Source organism: Uranotaenia lowii, chromosome 3, assembly GCF_029784155.1.
Source record: "Uranotaenia lowii strain MFRU-FL chromosome 3, ASM2978415v1, whole genome shotgun sequence".
In the NCBI taxonomy this organism is placed as follows: domain Eukaryota; kingdom Metazoa; phylum Arthropoda; class Insecta; order Diptera; family Culicidae; genus Uranotaenia; species Uranotaenia lowii.
In genome coordinates, this window is record NC_073693.1 from 132731836 (window position 1) to 132754113 (window position 22278).

Sequence of the window (22278 nt, forward strand, 5' to 3'; positions counted from 1 at the left end):
TAAACATGAGGGTGGCAGCCAAATATGGCATGGCGAATTTTGAAAACAGACTATATACATTTTGAAGATTGGCCCAAAAAACTGACCTGTGCCAAATTCGAGCTTATTTAGGGGTGTTTAGGGGTGTCTAAAAGCGCTCAAAGCTTTGTTTTTTCCTCTCAAGAATCACCTAAGGGAGGGGGTTTGAAAAATCAATTTTATTTTTAAAATGCTCATAACTTCTGACAGCTTTTCTGTATTTAAGTGTTTCATTGATGTTTGAAATCGTCAAGAATCCATCTATCCGACAATGTATAGATGAGTTGGGGTCCAATGAAAGTTTAGACCACTATCTCACATCTTCCGGTAGAAAAAAACTTACTTTAAAAAAATGACACCCAGTTTTGGCTTTGCTTAGCCGTATTTCATTTCCCAAAGAACCGATTTTCAAAATTCAATAATTTTTTGTCGTTAATTTGATCATTACTTTCATAGAACATACTTAGTCTGTCAAAATTTCCAGTTCTTCAGTATACTGGAATGATGATAAGGATGTTTGAAATATGCGCTTCGGGTCATATTGACCCGAACAGCTTTGGAGGATTAAGCCAAATAGGTGTTAAAGACTCTGTAACTGTAACTTGTTCAATTGGTTGCACAGAGCTCAGCGATGTAGGTATTTAATGATCTTAAGAAAAATATCCAAACTGGACCAAAGTGTTTCTGGAAATATGTGAACTCCAAGCGAAAGTCGAACTTGAACCCGAAAAATGTTTCATACAATTCGAAAAAAAAGCCTTATCGTTGAAGATGCCTCTGAACTTTTTGCTGAATTCTTCCGCAGTGTGTATATTTCGGATTCCTTAAGAACAAGTCAGGAATCTCTTTTGTCAGCCGAAACTTATAGTAGCTCATACACAAGAGCGGTTCTAGGATCTCCGTCGAAAACTATCGTGGTGTAACAATCCTTTCAGCTACACCTAAGCTTTTCGAAAACATTGTCTATGACCAGATGTACCCGTGGATAGAAACAAAAATTTCAGATGTTCAACATGGCTTCCTTAAAAGGCTGTCAACCGTGACGAATTTAACGGAGTTTGTCTCAAGAGTCTCTCAATGGATGGTGGAAGGTCTACAAGTCACCGGTACACCGACATGTCCAAAGCCTTCGATGTGATCAACATAGACGCTCTTCTATCGGCGCTGTGCAAAAATGGAGTAAGTGGCACTTGCCTACAATGGATTTGCTCACTCTTAATCGAAAGAACGCAATACGTTAAGCTGGAGAACGTGAGATCCAGGACTTACTTGGTCAACAGTGGTGTACCACTAGGAAGTCACTTGGGACCTCTTTTTTCACCACTGTTATGGACGAGTTTCCTGAAGAGCTGTCTGATGTGTTCGTGCTTGTGTATGCCGATGATTTAAAAAAGATGTGTATGCCAATTCGTCACCCAAAAGATTGCACGACTCTGCAAAATGGTCTACACAGGATTGCGGAACGCTGCAGCAGGTTTGGATTAAAGTCAACGACTCTTAATGCAATGTGGTTACGTTTTCTCGGAAAATGAGCAACATCATGTATTTAAACTAAGGATGTCAGAATTTTTTCAGCACGTAGCTGGGCCGGACAAACCGGGCTTGTTTTGTCTAAAAACCTGGCAAAATCCTGGCATTTGATTTTAAAATGGTCGACCAAAATCCTGGCAGTATCCGGGCAAACTTGGTCAGAACCTAAAAATTACTCATCAACATTCAAGAAAAAAAAATCAAAAAATAATTTTTTTCCCAAAATTTATATACAGATCTTAAATTGTATTTTAGGCATTCAAAAAACCTTTCATGATTATTTTTATGAAAATTGCTCAGAAAATTTCGTTTTGGACTTACTTACTTACTTAATGATCCCGCGCCGATCCTCCGGTCCATAGGGCCGTGGTAAAAGACCTCCACTGTTGATGATCCGGAGCCAGCGTCTTCACCTGGTCCCAATCAAGACTCCCGTCGACAGTTCGGATTTCAGCGGCTAGGCTTCGCAGCCACGAGTTTCTGAGTCTGCCTCTTCTTCGATGACCTTCTGGATTCCAATCTAACGCCCCTCTGCAAATCTCGTTTTCATCTTTCCGCAGCGTGTGTCCAATCCATCTAAACTTACGTTCCCGAATCTAGATTTCTAGCGCCCTTTGATGACACTGGCGATGTAGTTCCTCATTTGAAATCCAGTTGCCAGGCCACCAAGCGCGGATGATATTCCACAGGCAGCGGTTTACAAATACTTGCAGTTTTCGCGTCGTCACCGCATATGTGCACCAAGTTTCGCACCCGATCTGGCGCATAAAGAGATCTGGCGTGACCGCCAGATGTTCCAGAGACTCGCAAACGCAAATTGAGCCTTTCTGATCCGGGTTTCGATGTCCTTCCAGGTACCAGCATCAGGCGTTATCTGGCTAACAAGATACTGGAAGCACTCCTATTTCTCAACTTGTAGCTCAGCTATCAAGAAACTGGAAACCGACTTGATCTTTCCGACATTGACTTTGAGACCTGCTGCTTTGGAGCTTTCGGTGAGGTCGTCGAGTGTACTCTGCATACCGGTTATGAGTGGGCGAGCAAAACGATATCGTCTGCCAGGTCAAGGTCGTTCAGTTGCTCCATTGTCAAAGGATTCCACAGCAATTCTCGGTTTGGTCTACAGTCAATCGACCCAATCAAGATCTCATCCATTTCGATCAGAAAAAGTAGCGGTGATAAGGTACATCCTTTTCTCACTCCTCCAGTTACCGGGATTGGTTCGGACAAGACACCGTCGTGCAAGACCTTGCACGAAAATGCCTAGTATTGTACTTCGATGAGATGGACTAGTTTCTCTGGGACCCCTCGTTGCCTTAGAGCCGCCCAGATGTTTTCATGGTTAAGTCGCTCAACTGCTTTTTCGAAATCGATTCGTAGCGTTGTGATGTGGTCCACACATGATCGTCCGGATCGGAATCCAGCTTATTGTCGTCGGAGTGTAGTGTCGATTTTCTCATGGATCCTGTTCAGGATCACTTTGCAGAATTCTTTGAGGGTTGTACAGATCAACGTTATGTCTCGTCAGTTGCCGCACTCTTTCAGGTCTCCTTTCTTCGGGAACCTTACGAGCCGCCGGGAAGTCGGCCGGGAATGTTGCAGTATCCCAAATGTCAGCGAAAAGACGGTACAACATTTGTGCTGACAAGGCAGGGTCGGCTTTGAGCATTTCAGCAGGGATGCAATCGAACCCAGCTGCTTTGTTAAATTTTATGTCTTTGATTGCCGCTTCTATTTTAGCCACCGAGGGTGCTTCCCAGTTGACGCCATTAATGCGACTTACTGTTGGCGCCTCGAGCTGCGAATTCTGTTGGCCATCGCTATTCGTGATTCGGAAGAGTTGTTCGTAGTGCTCAGTCTGTTTGTTTGAGACCCCTTCTTTCTTCCAGAGGGGGGAAAAGAAAAGAGGGAGGGGAGTTTCATACAATTTATACAGCATAACTCAAAAACTACAACAGCAAATGGAACCAAATTTGGCATAGAACGATATTTGGGTACGAGAAATGCTTCTATGAATATTTGGTATCCCTCACTCATTCAAAGAGGTGGAAAAAGGGGGGGGAAAGGTCTCCCTTACAATTTTCAGTATAACTGGAGAGTTCATCGAGCAAATTGAACCATATTTGGCATATGAGGGTATTTGGGTACGAGAAATATTTCTATCATAAATTGAAGCCCCACCTTTTTCAGCGGAAAGATATAAAGAGGGAAAGGGGAGCTTTCATATAATTTTTTTTCCATAACTCGAGAATTTATCGAGCAAATGAAACCAAATTTGGCATCAAAATGTATTTGAGTACCAAAAAATACTTTTTCTATGTGAAAAAATTCCTTTCTTGCAGTTGGATGATAGAATTGGGAATAAAGGAAGGGAAAAGGAGGCTTACATTTAACTTTTGTTTTACAAAATCCGAGAAATGGACAAAACTTAACATGGAAAATCATTTTTGTAAGATTCTATGATTATCTGACACACCATCCTCCTTTCAGTGAGTAGCTACATGGGAGGAGGGAGGTGAGCCCAATTCAATTTTGTTAGCATAATTTCTCAATTTATGCTAACGAAGCCAACAAATGGAAACAAATATGGCATGGAAAGGTACTTTGTTACGAGATATGTTTCTACGATTGTTATAGATCCTTACGCTTTACAGTGTAGAGAGGGAAAGAAAGGAGGAGGCTCCATATAAAATTTTGTTATAAAGCTTAAAAACTTATCAACCAATGGAACTATATTTGATATAAGAGGATTTTTGGCAACGAAAAAATTAGGTATGATTGTTAAAAATCACGACCTCCATTCAGCATGGGGTGAAGGTAAGAACAGGGGAGGGGCTCTCTTATCAGTTTTTCAGCATAAATCTAGAACATATCAAGAAAAAATAACCGTATTGTATAAGTTAGATTGTTTGCGCACGATTATCATGAGACCCTCCAGACAGATTCAAATTATCAGATCTTTAACACAAATATAGAGCAAGATTCAGCAGGAGATCAAGACGGTGGGGGAAGGTACATCGCCGGCGTAGCCAACGACGAAGACGAGCCACTCCCAACGATGAGTGAAGTTAAGGAAGCCATTCGCCAGCTGAATAGAAACAAGTCGGCTGGGAAGGATGGCATCGCAGCTGAACTCATCAAAATGGGCCCGGACAGGTTGGCCGATTGCCTACACCGGTTGATAATCCGGATCTGGGACATAGAACAGCTACCGGAGGAGTGGAAGGAGGGGGTAATATGCCCCATCTACAAGAAGGGCGACAAATTGGACTGTGAGAACTACCGAGCGATCACTGTCCTCAACGCCGCCTACAAAGTGTTGTCCCGAATCCTACTCCGCCGCCTAACGCCACAAGCAAACAGATTCGTGGGAAGTCATCAGGCCGGCTTCATGGAGGGACGGTCAACGACTGACCAGATATTTACATTACGGCAAATCCTCCAAAAATGCCGGGAACACCAAGTCCCTACGCACCATCTATTCATCGACTTTAAAGCCGCATACGACACGATCGACCGTAACGAGCTATGGAAAATCATGGACGAGAACGGCTTTTCCGGGAAGCTGATCAGACTGATCAAGGCGACGATGGATGGAACGCAGTGCTGTGTGCGGATTTCGGGTGAATTGTCGAGTTCATTCGAATCTCGCAGGGGGCTTCGACAAGGTGATGGTCTATCCTGCATGATGTTCAACGTGGCGCTAGAAGGTGTTATTCGACGAGCGGTGGGCGAAATGCGGGGCACGATTTTCAACAGATCCAGTCAACTTATCTGCTTTGCCGATGACATTGATATAGTCGGCAGATCATCTGCGGCGGTGGAAGACATCTACCGCAAACTGAAATGCGAAGCAGGGAGGATTGGGTTGATGATCAATACGTCCAAGACGAAGTTCATGCTGGCCTGCGGATCCGAGACCGACCGAACCCGCTGGAGATAGTCGAAGACTTTGTCTATCTCGGCTCACTGGTGACCGCAGACAATGACACCAGCCGTGAGATCCGGAGGCGAATTATCAGCGGAAGTCGTGCCTACTATGGACTCCACAAGCAACTGCGGTCGAGAAGACTTAGCCCTCGCACGAAGTGTAACCTGTATACGACGCTTATTAGACCGGATGTTCTCTATGGGCACGAGACATGGATATTGCTCGAGGAGGACCTGCGTACACTCGGAGTATTTGGTATCTTTGGCGGCGTACAGGAGAACGGAATGTGGAGGCGAAGGTGGTGAAAGCTGGCCGGATACGCTGGGCGGGACATGTTGCGAGAATGCCGGACGACTGTCCTGCAAAACAGGTGTTCGCTACTAATCCGGTAGGAACAAGACGAGCAGGGGCGCAACGAGCGAGGTGGTTAGACCAAGTGGAGCGTGATCTGGCGAACGTGGGGTGCCCGAGAAATTGAAGAACGGTTGCCATGGACCGAGTGAAGTTTAGGAATTATGTTCGTCAAGTTATGTCGTAAGAAGGAATACTATGTAAATAAATAAAAATAGAGCAAGATTCAGAATATTTGTTCAAGTTATCTTTGTGTTTCAATTCGAAACTCCATCTGCAGCTCTCATTTTATAGCGGTTGCTTATAAATTATGTTACAATTTGATTAAAATATTGCCAATAAAACAATAAAAATTTCAATAATTTTTGAAAATATCACTTGATTTTGAAAGGTGTAGCAAAGCACACCGGGTCAGCTAGTATCATATAATAGTCGGATATCTCCAATGGCGGCGGCTCTTCCTCCCTCTTCGGCTAGGGAGTTTGTCCAGGCTCTCTTGTCTCGTCTACAAGCTCGTTTAGCTGCCTTTTCTAGCTCCGCATATCGTAGCCGGGCGGCTGCTTTGGCTGACCCAGTACATGCCTGCTCAATTCCGACTTTCGCCTTTCCCCGATCATCGACCATCCTCCAAGTTTCATACGACACACAGTGGGCCAGAAACCACACTTTTGAGGTCTAAATTGACTGCAGGCCAGAGGGTTCGTTGTAGCTCATCGGTGTCTTCGATAAAGTTACTCGACTATATTTGCGCTATCTATTGGTGGATTTGAATAAGTTCTATTTTTCTCTGCAAGGTGGCGCCAAAATCTAACTTTTTACAGAAACAAGATACAGACATGGTTTCTTCTTCAAAGTTGTTTATTAAACCTGTAATATCAACTTTGTAGAACATTGTTAAGCTCTATGTTGTGTACTTACCTTGCAAAAATAATAATTTAAGAAAACCATGCAAAAAAAGGTTTTTTTCACTTTTTTTTTGTTTTAAGCTATACAATACCCCAAATTTCCACAGTATTCGATTGGAATAGACTCAAATGAGATATTCTAGTGGAAAATTTTTTCGTTTCGCAGATTTTTTCTGTCAAAATCGCAAAAAATAGGTTAAAATTATACAATTTTCAAATTGCAATTACTTGCTTGCGAGCAGTTTGTCGCACCTCATTTTTTGAGAAGTGACAGTTGTGATTATGATCTAAGTGCATGTAAAAATTGTTGGTGGGTTCTCGTGGGTTCCTTGCCAAATGATTGCCGACTGTTTCGTCTGTCGGTAGTTCCGAGGCTCGGGATTCAAGTTGTTCAACGTATGCCCTTTTCACCTCTGGATTCTCCAACCGGCGGACGGAGACGACTTCCGACTTCCGATTTTCTCCTCTCGCTTTGGACACGCACGACTCTCAATCGTATCTCGTCAAGGACGAAGCGATTGTCAGATGCAATGTCTGCGCTTCGTTTGCTGCGGACATCAAGAAAGCTCCTTCTCCATTTTCAGCTGATACAGATGTGGTCAATTTGATTTTCTGTTCGGCCATCTTGGGATTCCCAAGTGACCTTAGTGCATTTCGATGGGGGAAGAGCGATCCACCGAAAACCATGTTGTTGTAGCCACAAAATTCTACAAACAGCTCTCCGTTTTCGCTCATCTGTCCTAGACCATGGCGCCCCATGATGCGCCCGACAAGGTCCTGATTGTCGGAGCCAATCTTTGCGTTGAAGTCGCCCAAATGGATTTGAATGTCACCCTTCGGAATTTTCTCTATCATGCTGTTCAGTTGACTGTGAAACTGCTCTATCTCCTGCTTATTGGCGACGGCAGTTGGCGCATAACACTGGACCATTGTAAGGTTTCTAACCCGTGTTCTAATTCTGGCTACGATTGTTCTTTCATTTATCGGTTCCCATCTTATGAGGGCCGCATGGGCCTGCGGACTTGATAGGAAACCAACTCCTCGTTCCCGAGTAACGTGTTCTCTTCGTATGCCAGAGTTAAGCAGGAATTGCCCGGACTGTGTCTTGTGTTCTCCAGGGTAAGGCCAACGGACTTCGCTCAGTCCCAGAATTTCAAGCTTGAGGCGGCTAGCTTCTCTAGCAAGTTGAGACAGCTTGTCTTATTGGACAAGGGTTAAAACGTTCCAAGTTCCAATTCGTGTCCGTGTTTTCATGCTAAAAGTCGCCGCCAAAGTTCTAATTCTGTTATTTCTTCTCTCATTTTCTGCAACAATTCAATAAATCGGGAGCAGTAGGTTGTTAACCTAAAGTCCCTATTCCGCGATGGGGCTGCCATCTTGAACTTAGCTAACGGGAGCCGCATTTCATAAATTCAGCCGCTCGCTGCGAGACATACGCCGCCCCTGACCTGGAGAACAGACGCTCGTTTGTTGTTGCACGCCGCCCCTGGCCTGAAGAACAGTCGCGTGCGGCCACTTTCTCAGTCTGCATGCGACCAAAGCATCCACCGGGGTTGGGTACCCGATCTCCGCTTAGACTAAACACGATTCCCAAGTTTAAATTCCAGATCAGAACTTTCCTGTTTTACAACTGAGTGATTTACAGCTTCCACAACTCGGTGGCCTCCTCAAGTATAAGTCATTAATTTTAAAACTTTTCTCTCCTTGGTTATCTCCAAGAAATACAGGCTAGACATGTCAACGAAAAGTTTCTGGTTGGGAACCGGCCAGGTGAACGCTAAAGAGTTCGTATTGCTGTCCATTACAAAATATCTCTCCACTAGCAGTCCAAATATTTGGCGCACGATTTGACCACCTTATTTTGTTTACTTTTCCGGTGGGCAACATTTTTTACTTTGTAAAAATGAAGTCCTGGTCAGTTTGATGAACCAGTCACTGAAATTCATCTTTTGTATCACTTTCTCTATTGATATTTTTGAATTGAGCTTGAAATATCCTATCACATTCCTTGACCTCATGGAATCAATCATCTTCACTTTAATTCAAATTTTCACTCACTTCTAAAATGATTTACCATGGGAACTTCGGTCGAATAGTTAATTTTCAGCCGTTTTAGGGTCTCATACTGGGATTTTTTTGATTTCTTTGGATATTCCGCTGGTGCGTCTAGCACAGTTATCCGTACCTGTACAATTTTTGAATGTGTTTTTGGTCCAGGGATTGTTTCCGATTATGATTGAAGTGCATACTATTTCCAAAGGGACACATTGCGACTCCACGGGAGTTCTGTACACGTGGCGCTGAACGTTAAGGTTCGTTTATGGTTTTCACACCCACTATCTTCTTCCTGTTGTAGTATCCTCCTGAGCAACATGCACTCATCAATAAGCCGTATTGAAAATGTGTGTATATGACGTCAAGTTCACGTACGCTAAAGACATCAAGGTCATCGATACGTCAACATAACTAATTTTGGCAAAAATTACATTTGCATATTACCTGAAAACCTCTCCACTGAGGAAATATTTTGAGAATTTTCTATTTATACCACGCTTCACTGATAACACGAAGAGTGACGCGTTTTTTCTGTAAAAAAAAACAGTTACACATAAATCATGCCACAAATTGGTACTATTACTAGTTTTTTTCAGAGTACTTTATCCAATGACAAAATTCTAGCCTTACTCGATATCGATGAGTGTCAAAGTTAGATAGGCTAAGCACTCTCTTAAAACAGATCAGCGACAAAAACAACATCAACAGGGATATTGATGTAGTTACAATTGGGGGTGTTTACTCGGATTTATTCATCCTAGACCGGTTGACGGAGTAACAGTGTCTGTGTCGCGCTCGATAGAAAAAATTGTGATGTTTAGTTTTAAAAGTAGTTTGAAGCTGCTGTTGGCAGTGATATTAAACTTACAGTTTCTTCTGGATGCTGCAGGAAGTCAGGATTTGAAGGACGTTGGAAACTGGCAATCGGAATTACCGTGTGCATTTTTGGATTCAATTAACATTACCGGTGGTTTGGTTGATCAGGACGGTGCCATCACATATCAAAATATTCGATTTCCTATCGCTAATTTTGCCAGGATCAATTATTCCTACGTGTCGGAAGCTAACGGGAAACTAACCGAAAATAAACGTATTGAGGTGGATCGTTATTTTCGGGGTTGTATTTGCCAAGTGAAAAATTGTGTGTGGCTGTGTTGTGACGAATCACTGATTTACAAAAATGCATTATCATATCCTTGGTGCCAGTTGTATAAATCTAGTGTTCATTCTAATATACAAGTCCCACTGTACGATGGATCTAATACCATAAAATGGAAAACACTGAATAATAATGATTTGTTCTTCCCTTGGAGAGACGTAAGCCGATTTGTAAATGCCTCGAACGATGAGTGGAGCCTTGACGGAGTGAGTATATTTGTCAAACAAACAGCTGATTCCTCACGTTAACCATTTTTTGACATATGAATGTTCCCTTTCACTTTTCAAAGGAAAGGGGGAGGTCTCATACAAATTAAGAAGGGGGGTTCGAAATTTAAATTTAGCTTAAACTAATAGCAATACCAAAAACGCACAATAAATAAGCAAGTTTATTTCTAATATTTTCTTACTCCTGTATGACCATTACCTAATATGCTCGAAAAAATAATTAGTTTTACAGATACCTCAAACGGGGCATCATGCAACACCGGGGTTAGATGCAACATTTATATAACACCACACTGAACCAATTTTTAATTTTATGTTTTATTTCAAAGTTATCTTTTGATGATTACAAAATAATGATGACATAATTTAATTATTTCAAAACACATTTATCCTGTACAAAATTTTGAATCTTAATTTCTTAAATTCATTTAGGATTTACTACGTTTGAAATCCTTTAATCATAACTCTGAATTTATTAAACTATCATTTATTTATTATTTTGTATCATGTGTATCCAAGTATAATTTATAGACTGTAAGAAAGGCTACAATCCACTGTTAAGTGTATTAAATCGGGTTTTTTATCGTCAAAAAGATAATATAATGATGGATACTAGGTTGTAGATTTTTGTATACTTATTTTACTGACTTTTTTGAGTATTGAACACCTCGCACATGGCTTCCAACTTGTTGGGGTATAGAACAAGTATTGGATGCATGAATTTTGAAATTAAAATGTTTGGTTTGAAATTCAAAACAAAAATATTTAGTAAAACTTCTTATTATAAACCCATTCTTAAGGTAGGGGTTTTATGTGTAAAGATTTGAGTTTCAATACAGAAGGTTTATTGAATAACTGTTCTTAACGTTCAATAAAAAATGGTTTCAATTTGTGAGAGTCTTATACTAAGTGTCGTGAAGTGAAATAAAATGTATTTGGTCTAGAGTGATTTAGAACAACCTTGCGCAGGAAGCGAGCTAATTTTCTGACATGTTTGTTAACGATTATTTTTGAACACCTTTTGCAATTGAAAAATGTATGGTTGCTGTGGGAAATTCATTTCTTGATCTCAAAATTTTATTTGGAAAAAATCTCCATGGAGAGGGGGTCAAACTCCTTAAGCCCTTCCCCCTTCTCCCCCCTACGCACGGCCTGGGAGCTAACTCAAATATTTATAATGTAGCTAGTTGACCTCCAGGGCTAGAAAATAGAAAAAAAAGCACACAGTTTGGAATAATAAACAGGTTTAAAAGTTTCACTAAATTGAGCATGCCTCATCTTTAAAACAATAGTTTTGTTGACTTTGCTTGATTCCGGTACGAATTTTTATCACTGATCACAATGATAAGACACTTAGAACAAAAATTCCACCAATTGGCTAATTTTTTTTGTCAAATTTTGCAGGTTCGCAATACTAACGGTTGGTGGCGCGAACCAACAATTCTTCCAATACAAATGCCCTGTAGGAAAAATCCCAAGTAACACAGATTATGCCGACTAGCATTACGAAGTTTTATCATGGTTTAATTATGGCATTTTTTTGTGCAGCTCGTTTTATGGCGGTTTTATTATGGTCATGCAGAATGCTTATAATTTTTTATCGACCATATGTTTTCAGATGGTTTTGAAAACGCTAATAAAACTTTTATTAAACATGCTGTTTTAGTTATTTTGAAAGAGTTGTGAATGCTTTTTTTAAACTATAATAAAACACAAACCTAGAAGTTTGCTCCAAGCTTTCTTTTGCATGTTTTATAATAGCACTCAGTGCATGATTATTAAACCGCCATAAAACTTAGTGACAGTTCTCGATCAAGATGTCAAAACAGGACACGCTCAGATTAGATAGCACATATTTGAATTGGAACTCCCATTTTTACACATTTTTGGTAAGTTATGCGTGTTGGTTTTGAGTTAAAATAAAAAAATACATCTTTGAAAACTTGAAATCACCGAAAGTGGTATGAATATCTTAACAATATGAGTATTGAGTGAAAGGGCCCAAATAGTAGGAAAAAAATTGTTGCTTGACGCCATCATTAATTCAAGATGGCGGCTTCCGCTTTTATTTTCAAAGCTGTAATTACTGAAAATATCGTGAAACCTTCACAATATGGTTATTAGGTGAAAGTAATAAGAGAGTAGAATAAGAGTAGAAGTCAAATTTCGTTGCCCGTCGCCATCTTAAATCCAAGATGGCGGCTACCACTCAACTTGAAAATACTGTAAATGACTGAAAATCGCATTAAACCTATATTATAGGGGTATAAGTTGAAAGAAATCAACCGGTAGAAGTTGAATTTCGCTATCTGACGCCATCTTGAAATCCAAGATGGCGGCTTCCGCTAAATTTTAAAATGTAGTAAATGACTTAAAATGACATGAAACCCAGGTGGTAGTGGGTGGAAGGGCTTAACGAGTAGAAGTCGAATATTGCTATCTTACGCCATCTTGAAATCCAAGATGGCAGCTTTCTATAAACTTTAAAAATGCTCTAAATCATTGAATATCGCATGAAACCTCCAAAATATGGGTGTTTGTCAATTGGGATAAGCTATAAAAAGTTTATTTTTGCATTCTGACGCTATCTTGAAATCCAAGATGGTGGCTTCAGCTGAACTTAAAAATACTGTAAATGAATAAAAATAGCATGAAACTCCCAAATATATTGTATTGGGTGCTAAGGCTAAATGATAGAAGTCAAATATCTGTTTTCGCGTTTCTCTGAAAATCTGTAAGTGACTGAAAATCCCACAAAAACCACCACAATACAGACCCCGTTCGTTCTTGGCAACATTCGATTTTGACAACATCGAATTTGGCACATGTGCCTAAATCAGACGGTAAACAGAAACAACATAACCCTATAGTTTTCGCAAGAATAAGACCAATACAATTTAAACATAATAGCATGATAGGAATAATAGAATTACATAAATGGCAAAAAAAAACAAAAACTATAAACAAAACAAGAAAAGTGCTAAATGCATTTTTTTTTTTTTGTAAATCTTTATTTGAAACGGCTCATACCTTCAGGTTTTAAGGAGCCAAACTCGTTTTTTGGTTTTACAATGTTTTGCTTAGCTTAACACTTATTTTAAAGAGAAAGAAGATAGTAAAGGGAAATATGAAAATAAAAAGAATTATAGACGAAGATCTATAGCTTTAAGAAAAAGATAGATTTCGAACATGTAGTCCAAATCCAACAGAGCTAGTACATCTCTCACTGGGACGTTAGGTGATTTTCCTCGGGCCCGAAGGGAGTCTATTAAATTCGTTCTGGCGACAAGATGGACCTCACACGACCAGACAATATGCTCGATGTCATGGTAACCTAGACCACATTCGCATAAATTGCTGCCAGCAATATTTAAACGATAGAGTACCGCATTCATGGAATAATGATTGGACATGAGACGGGAAAATATACGAATAAAATCCCGACTCAGATCCAATCTATTAAACCAGGGTTTGAGGCTTACCTTTGGGATAATCGAGTGGAACCACCGACCCTGCTCATCCTCGTCCCATTTGCGCTGCCAGTTGACAAGAGAGTTTCTTCGAACCAAATAGTAAAATTCGCTGAAGACGATTTCACGTTGATACGTGTCGCCTTCCCAGTGCTAAATGCATTAGAAACATAATGAAAAAATAATAAAAGTGATTTAAAATGATCTAAATTGTCTTTAAATAGTAGTTTTAATGTAGTATTACGTGAAAAAAGTTGTGTTCAAGCGATTTTCATTGATTAACAGTATTTTAAATTCAGTGGAAGCTGCCATCTTGGATTTTAAGATGGCGTCGGAAAGAAAAAAATCGACTTCTAGTTTAGCCCTTTCACCCAATACCCGTATAGTGGAGGTTTAATGCGACTTTTTGTCAGCATTAAGCATTAAAAGTTGAGCGGATGCCGCCATCTTGGATTTCAAGATGGCGTCTGATAGCGAAATTCAACTTCTACTCGCTAAGCCCTTTCATCCGATACCCATTTTGTTGGGGTTTCATGCGATTTCAAGTCATTTACACACTCAGAAAAATACTATTATGTATGCCATAAGATTCTCTTATGAAGTGGCGCCATAAGAAAAATTAATGAAATTCATAAGATTGTCTTATGACGCGAATGAATTCTGAAGATGAACGCCTACTTCAATGAGAGGTTGTTGCTTTTCATAAGAAATTCTTATGGAAACATTAAATCACTTTCTAATAAGAAAAATTCTCGATATTTCATGCTGAAAACATTCACTTTATTGTTAGCCAAATTTGTTTAAAATTAAATTCTTCATGGTCACCATCAGCAGCGCATCAACAGACGGCTCCATCAAAGTTTTCTTTTGCCGCATCTTAATCTTCGACCTTTCGTTTTTGCCGATCAGCTTGCTGAAAAGTAAACAAATAATGTATTTTAATTTACTAGTATATTCAACGTTCACACCAAAAACATCAAATCGAACTTACCATTCCGGAGATAACAATATCATTTAACATTAAGGGAAAACTATAATAACTATGAACTGGCGATTGCTTCGTACTGTTAGATGATGAAAAAAAAACTGATGCTATGAATGAATGTGTTCATCATTTTTTCACAATGCCGTTTCTTCTATTTTTCATAAGAACATCGTATGAAAATTGAAAGAATTTCATAAAACTCTTATGAAAAATTAGTTTGGACGCAAAAAAGTGGTTCATAAGATGTATCTTATGAAATTTATAATAAGATTTCCTCTGAGTGCACCATTTTAAAGTTCAGCGGAAGCCGCCATCTTGGATTTCAAGATGGCGTCAGACAACGAAATTTGACTTCAACTCATGATTTATTCCACGGGTCATTCAAAACCAATCCCTTTTCATTCAAAAAGTCTGTCCTCATTTACTGTACTAATGATTAACAACTCAGAAATGAGGAACTCAACCTTAGCGTGTAATTGGTTGGCTTGCGAGAGAAACGTCAAATCGTAGCTTTTTTTGGGGTCATCATAAAACCATAATAAAACTATGAATTGACTCACGCCATGTTGGTTGCAAAATCGAAGGGCACAAAATGACGCCATGTTGATGGATTCACAATGCAAGCATTGGAAAAAAAATTTTCAGGCCTTTTTCCATCAATTCCATCATGATTGACCATCAGATTTGACGAGGCGCATTTATTTTAAGATACTATTTCATATACATTTTACCTAAAATCTTGACTGGCAGTAGAAAAGAAGCTCAATATATGGTTAAAACATTGGTTTTTTTAGCTATTAATTTTACCAGATCATATCTGAATAATGCAATCATCATTCGTCAACCATTATAGTTGCTGGGAAAAATAAAAAAAAAACTCCGAGAACTGACAGAACCGAAAAAAACAAAAATTTCTAACATGTTTTATAATAGCTTTTTAAAAGCTTTGGTGACCAAAATTGATGACCAACTATTATATGTCTTGATGACGTTTCTAGGGTAGGGCCAAATAGCATGATTTTGGCTTTATTAGAGTCCAGGTGATGTTATAGAATGCGCTTTAGCTTTTTATGAAGATTAATGCGATAGTCCAAACGATATTTTGCTGACCATAATAAAGCTAAAATTGTTACTTGGGATGTACCAGTTTAGCCCGATTTTTTCGTACGAATTGCCTATTTGTTTTTGTAAGGGGCTGTCCATTAATGATGTCACGCAAAATTTGGAAAAAATTTACCCCCCTCCCCCCTCCGTCACATATTGTCACAAATTCCGTAACCCCCCCCCCTTTTGTATTACGTCACGTTTTCCCAACCCCCCCCCCCCCCTTGGAGTATAATTTTCAACTCTTGGAAATTTGATTAAAAATGTTGTTTTTTTTAAAATTCATCAGTTTTATTCAAAGAATTGAAAAAAAGGTTAACAAATTTTAACAAAACACATGAGTCAAACAATCATGAGTCAAAGGATTATGTTGATGACTTTCCATATCAATGAAAAAATTTAGCCTATACAACCATCCAAATCTAGTTCCTCTTCTTCAAACCATTCGCAATCCAAATCTTCTCCACAGGTTAGAATAGCCAAGCAATCCTATTCACGTTTTGGCACAATTGAGGTGGAAATGACTTTCCTGAGTGTTGCAGTGAAAGTGTTTTTGTGATCTTTCTTATGCTAATAAAATTTACCAAAAGTGATTACGTGAGTATTATTATTCATTGAATGAATGGTGCAAGTTTAGTATTATTGAATTTAGGATAAAATTATTTGTTATTGTTTTTGTTGTAATATTGAAATAATGAACGCAAGTTTGTATCGGAAAACTGATATCGTAATCATATTTATTTACGTCAAATGATGCTAAAAGGTCAGGTTACAATAGTGATTGATATTGATAATTGGATTATCCGCCATATTGGCAATACTTCCCTTTTGGTTTCCGTAGTGTTCAACTGGCAACAATTCCAGTGAACACTGCGAATTCACTCTTCATCGATTGTTGAAACAATAGCGAATTGACGTTCTCACTTGAGACTCTCTGTTGTTGTTTATATTCGTCACGCGGTCAGTACCGTATAATCGCCGCGGTAAACAGTCGGTCGTTCGTCGGTTCGTCGCGAGTGAGTTTCAACAGTTTTGCTGTGTTTTTTTTTGTAATGGTAAGTGATGTCACGCTAAAGCTGACCCCCCCTCCCCCCATGTCACAAATTGTCACAAAAATCGAAACCCCCTCTTCCCCCCTAACGCGTGACATCATTTATGGAAAGCCCCTAAGTTGGGTAGCACTTTCTAACTGGGATAGTATTTCTTCAAATCGATCGATGCGCACTCTGGAATCGATATCTGGAATCGATATTATCCAACAAACCAAATAGTGTGTCCAGTCAGTATGGTCAGTGTTTTTATCATGAACGATTACAACTCTTTTCAAAAAGTGCTCAGTTTTCTGTCGAAAAGTAAGAAAAGTGCTGTAAATATGCTGCAACGATTTTTTTTTTCCTGACCTTGGTACCCCCTAATTGATTGCATTTCACACTTGGCCACACAATCATGTAAACGCAGACATTGTAACTTGAGGGATATCCTTCGAAGGATATTGACGGAAAATCTGACGATCCTTTTCCCGGGATAACTTTAGTATGAAAATTTTAACAATCTACTGCATATAAAACCTGCAGTTTCAAAAAGTCTAATTTCTTCGCCGAACATTTAGCTACTGTCAACAGTAGCAAAACGGAAGCTTTAAATTATGAGTTTGGTAAAATAGAACGCTAGTGTCGTGATTTTACGAATCTCAATTCAGAGATTCACTTAAACACGTCTGTCACTCACAAGAATAGATCAATGACTGACTTTGCTTTGTTTGTTTGCCTAGTGTTGCCAAAATAGCAAATATTGCCATTAAAATTTATTTTATTTTATTTATCTTCAGTGTTGCCGAATACAACTATTATTTTATTTTATTTTAAATTAAATTTGATTTATTTTCTACATATACTTCACCTCATCCCTACATTCCTTCTCACCTCTATTCTCAATTAGAATTTTTATGCGTCGACTATTGTTTTTTTTTTCTTTAGAACAAAATTTTATTAACCAAATATCCTTAGTTTTTATTCCATATTCTACACCTTTATTCTCCATCTTACAAATTTTATTTAATTCCTGCTTAACCTTTATCTCATCTCTACATTCCTTTTCAACTCTATTCTTAATAGAATCTTTAATTCACAGACATTTGTTTTTTTAAAATACAAAATTTTATATCCCAAATATCCCTCATCTCATCTTTACATTCCATTCTATGCAAAAGCTTTTCAAATCTCAATTTTTTTTGGATATTCTTTATCCCATCCGAGAATATTCTTCACAAAAGCCTTCCCAATTTGTGCTTTTCTTGTCGCTCTGCTTTTGTTTATCAGAGCCGGAACAAACCGCAAAAAAAAACATTCTTAGCAACATTTTTCTCAAACTGTGCTTTTCTTGTCACTGTGTCTCTGTTTACTATTTACTTACTTACTTAATGATCCCGCGCCGATCCTCCGGTGCATAGGGCCGTGGTAAAAGACCTCCACTGTTGACGATCCGGAGCCAGCGTCGTCACCTGGTCCCAGTCAAGATTCTCGTCGACAGTTCGGATTTCAGCGGCTAGGCTTCGCCGCCACGAATTTCTGGGTCTGCCTCTTCTTCGATGACCTTCTGGATTCCAATCTAGCGCCTCTCTGCAAATCTCGTTTTCATCTCTTCGCAGCGTGTGCCCAATCCATCTCCACTTACGTTCCCGAATCTCGATTTCCAGCGCCTTTTGATGACACCGGCGATGTAGTTCCTCATTCGAGATCCAGTTGCCAGGCCACCAAGCGCGGATGATATTCCGCAGGCAGCGGTTTACAAATACTTGCAGTTTTCGCGTCGTTACCGCATATGTGCACCAAGTTTCGCACCCGTACAGCAATACGGATTTGACGTTTGAGTTGAAGATTCGGATTTTTGTTCGTAGAGAGATCTGGCGTGACCGCCAGATGTTTCGGAGACTCGCAAACGCAAATCGGGCCTTTCTGATCCGTGTTTCGATGTCTTTTCTGGTACCACCATCAGGCGTTATCTGGCTACCAAGATACTGGAAGCACTCCACTTTCTCAACTTGTTGCCCAGCTACCATGAAACTGGAGGGATTTCCTGTGTTGATCTCCATCGACTTGGTCTTTCCGACATTGACTTTGAGACCTGCTGCCTTGGAACTTTCGGTGAGGTCGTCGAGTTTACTATGGTCAGAATAATTCGATAGTATTCTTAAAAACAGCTTACCCGAATAGAAGGCTTATACAAAGCAAACAACCAGCAGCAGTGGCCGTAAAAATACAAATCAAACTATAAAATCAGAAGCAACAGCCTTAAAAATCTGTGATTCTTAAGCCAATTCTGTATTTTTCCACCAGAAGGCCAAATAAAACAAACAATCAGCAGCAGCAGCCTTAAAAATCTGCACTTCCTAAGCCGTTTCCGTCTTTTGTCACCGGATGGCCAAATCATAACAAACAATTAGCCGCAACAGTCCTGAAAATCTGTGCTTCCAAAGACATTCCATCTTTAGCCACCGAAAGGCCAAATCAAAATAAACAATCAGCCTGAAGCTGCCCAAAATCTGCTCTTCCAAATTCATTCCGCTTGTTTCCACCGGAACACCAATTTCGTCTTATTCCACCGGAAGGCCAAACCAAAACAATCAGCAACAGCAGCCTTAAATATCTGCGCTTCTTAAAGCCAATCCGTCTTATTCCACCGGAAGGCCAAATCAAAACAATCACCAGCAGCAGCCTTAAATATCTGCGCTATTTGTTCTTATTCTACCGACTGCGCCATTGTCGTGATTTTACGAATCTCAATTCAGAGATTCACTTAAACACGTCTGTCACTCACAAAAATAGATCAATGACTGACTTTGTTTTGTTTGTTTGCCTAGTGTTGCCAAAATAGCAAATGTTGCCATTAAAATTAATTTTATTTTATTTATCTTCAGTGTTGCCGAATACAACTTTAGGTTGTTAACCTAAAGTCCCTATCCCGCGTTGGACTGACATCTTTGCCTTTTCTGGCGGGAGCCACGTTTCATAGATTAAGCCGACCTGTGCAATATTCGAGCTCAATCCGAAAACCACTAAATTGAAAAAATAGACATTTTTATTTTGATGCTAAATGACTTCGAAATGCATAAAACGTCGAAATCTAGTGTCATAGAAAAAAATCTTTTCGTCAACATAATTTGCAAAATTCTTGCCACCCTAATGATCACTTGTGGAGCCAAAGATGCCATTCTCCAGCGTGTAAGTCGGAGAACGGAGAATAAAAAACTGCAGTGCGATAGCAGCGTGCAGCGTGCGATGTCACAGTATGGCACCGGGCTGAAAACACACGTCCGACTGATTCTAGCCACGAAAAAGCAAAGACAAAAACAAACACGAAGGTGTGTACCAAGGTTATTAGATCACAAGGTTCTCTGACTTTGTCAGTAAGTAGGCGAGGAGAGTGCGGTGAGGTTCAGTGAGTTTGTTGTAAACATCGGAAAATTTGTTCGAGCTAAGGGCTTTGTTGGTAAACAAACTCCACGCACTCCATAGTAGCCAAATCAAAATGGCTGAATCGTTACACCTCCTATATATACACACCTTGGTGTGTACGATAATAACATCAACAAACGATGAATGTTTCGGGCGAGTGTTAAGCTTCGTATGTATTAGTGAGCGCAATCAGCCGATCCATTTGCCATCGCTGTCGCTCTCCATGGCAGTGTTGAAAAATTACTAACAGCTCAAATCCGTAGGTTTGACGAAAAACGAAAAATTTCCTGATTATAGCGAAATGAAACTTGATGACATTTTTTTTGACATGTATAATTTTCGTTTTATCCGCAGAATTCCTTTCATATTTTTGATAATCCGTAAAAAATACATAGTTTTCGAGAAAATACATAGTTAGACTCGTAGATCCGAAGAAGTGCTTAAAATCCGTAGATCTACAGATAAATTCGTAGATCTGCCCACGCTGCTCCATGGAGAAAAAAATATAGATTTACTAAAATTATTTAACCAAAAATCTCCGCGATGCGTTTCAGAGAATCTCTACCGCGAATCGAAAACCCAGCTCCACGGAGATTCTCGTTGGAGAAATTGCATGCCTGTATGGGGCTTCGTGATTTCACACTATCCACCATTCGCCAGCCAAAGATTTGGAGTGATTCATATCGTGTCTTTGCTGATAAGAATAAACTGGTCAGGTTTTCATCCGAACGAAAATGAAAAAAAGAATTAGTAGTATGATTGTTTATCATGACTTAGGGTAAATGTACCCAATCTTGGCCTCTAAGGCATGGTTGACTAGATTTCCCATGATTGTAGTCTTCCTGTAATGTGTACCTTCAAAAGTCCTTCGACAAATATGATTGCTTACTAGCCTGAAATGCAGTAAAAATATGTCCCTGCATGCCAAGTTAAGGCTCACTTACCCTATATACTCTAGCAAACATTCTATCTACTTATGCCAGAACTTCACTATCATTAAAGAAAGGGATTTCAATCTATTCTAAAATAATCGATTGAAGGAGTAACAGTGTCGTGCGTTGAAATCGGGAATGTTTCACTTTGAAATTATTTTACTTCTCGTAGTGCTAACGATATGGTCACTTTTCCCGGGACCGGTGTCGAGTCTGTCCTTGAGTCGGAATACAGAGCTGCCATGTGATTTTTTGGATTCCATCAACATCACTGACGGCTCACTTGATGAGTATAGTGGCGCCATCACTTTCGAAAATGTCCTGTATCCAATTGACTATTATGCCTGGATAAATTACTCCTACGTTAAGGAGATGAACCAAGAAATCAAACGTGTAGCCGTAGATGATTATCTAAGGGGGTGTATTTGCGAAGTTAAAGATTGTGTGTGGCTGTGTTGCAATGAAACTTATTTGGATTACAAAGATGAATTCACATATCCTATGTGTTCTATGCATGGATCCGATGTTTCGACTAGAATAAAAGCTAGTTTAATCAGCAGGCATACACTGGAAACGGATATGTTATTCTTTGCTTGGAATGTCATCGATAGGCATTACTCAAAAGTCCCGGCTGACAGTTGGAGAATAAACGGAGTGAGTAACAATTGGTAATTTTGTATCTCCAGTAGTATAATAATTACACTAGTTTACAGCATTTTTGAACTAAGTAAACTGAAGATAATTTTTTGTGTGAAATCGTGCGCTGAATCCGAAAATGAAATTCTCAGTAGAACAGTTTTTAAGTTATGCTCCAAATATGAAAATTTTCAAAAAAAAAAATCTTTCACATTGATTGAAATATCTCGGACTGCATAACAGTAATTTGAAATCCTTTTTTTTTTTTCATATTAAAGGTGAATAAATTTTCTATCGATCATTCGAACTTCATTTTTGCGTATAACCAACAACCGCAAAAACTTTTTTGGTTCAAGTCCAATTGTGTTGCAGTTTTCGGGTGAAATATTTGTATTAACTTAGGCTTTAATAAGATTATTTAAATACAAAAAAAAACAATCGGCTTGTGATGAAAAAGTTAATAATGAAAAACCAGTATTTTTCGTTCCTTCCGAGCATAATACCTTAAAATCAAATTCACG

General features: G+C 39.3%; 1 protein-coding gene across 2 annotated transcripts in view; it reads left to right on the forward strand.

Moving 5' to 3' along the window:
• LOC129754654 (G-protein coupled receptor Mth2-like) overlaps positions 1–22278 on the forward strand; it is a 143940-nt gene that overhangs the window by 35752 nt on the left and 85910 nt on the right. Inside the window, exon 1 of one of the 2 annotated variants that reach the window (XM_055750833.1) lies at positions 21262–21775. The exons of the other annotated variant lie outside the window; for it this stretch is intronic. Coding sequence (XP_055606808.1) covers positions 21494–21775 — 282 coding nt within the window. The 5' untranslated portion in view covers positions 21262–21493. Of the gene's footprint in view, positions 1–21261; positions 21776–22278 lie in introns of those variants that run through there. 2 annotated transcript variants of the gene reach the window in all.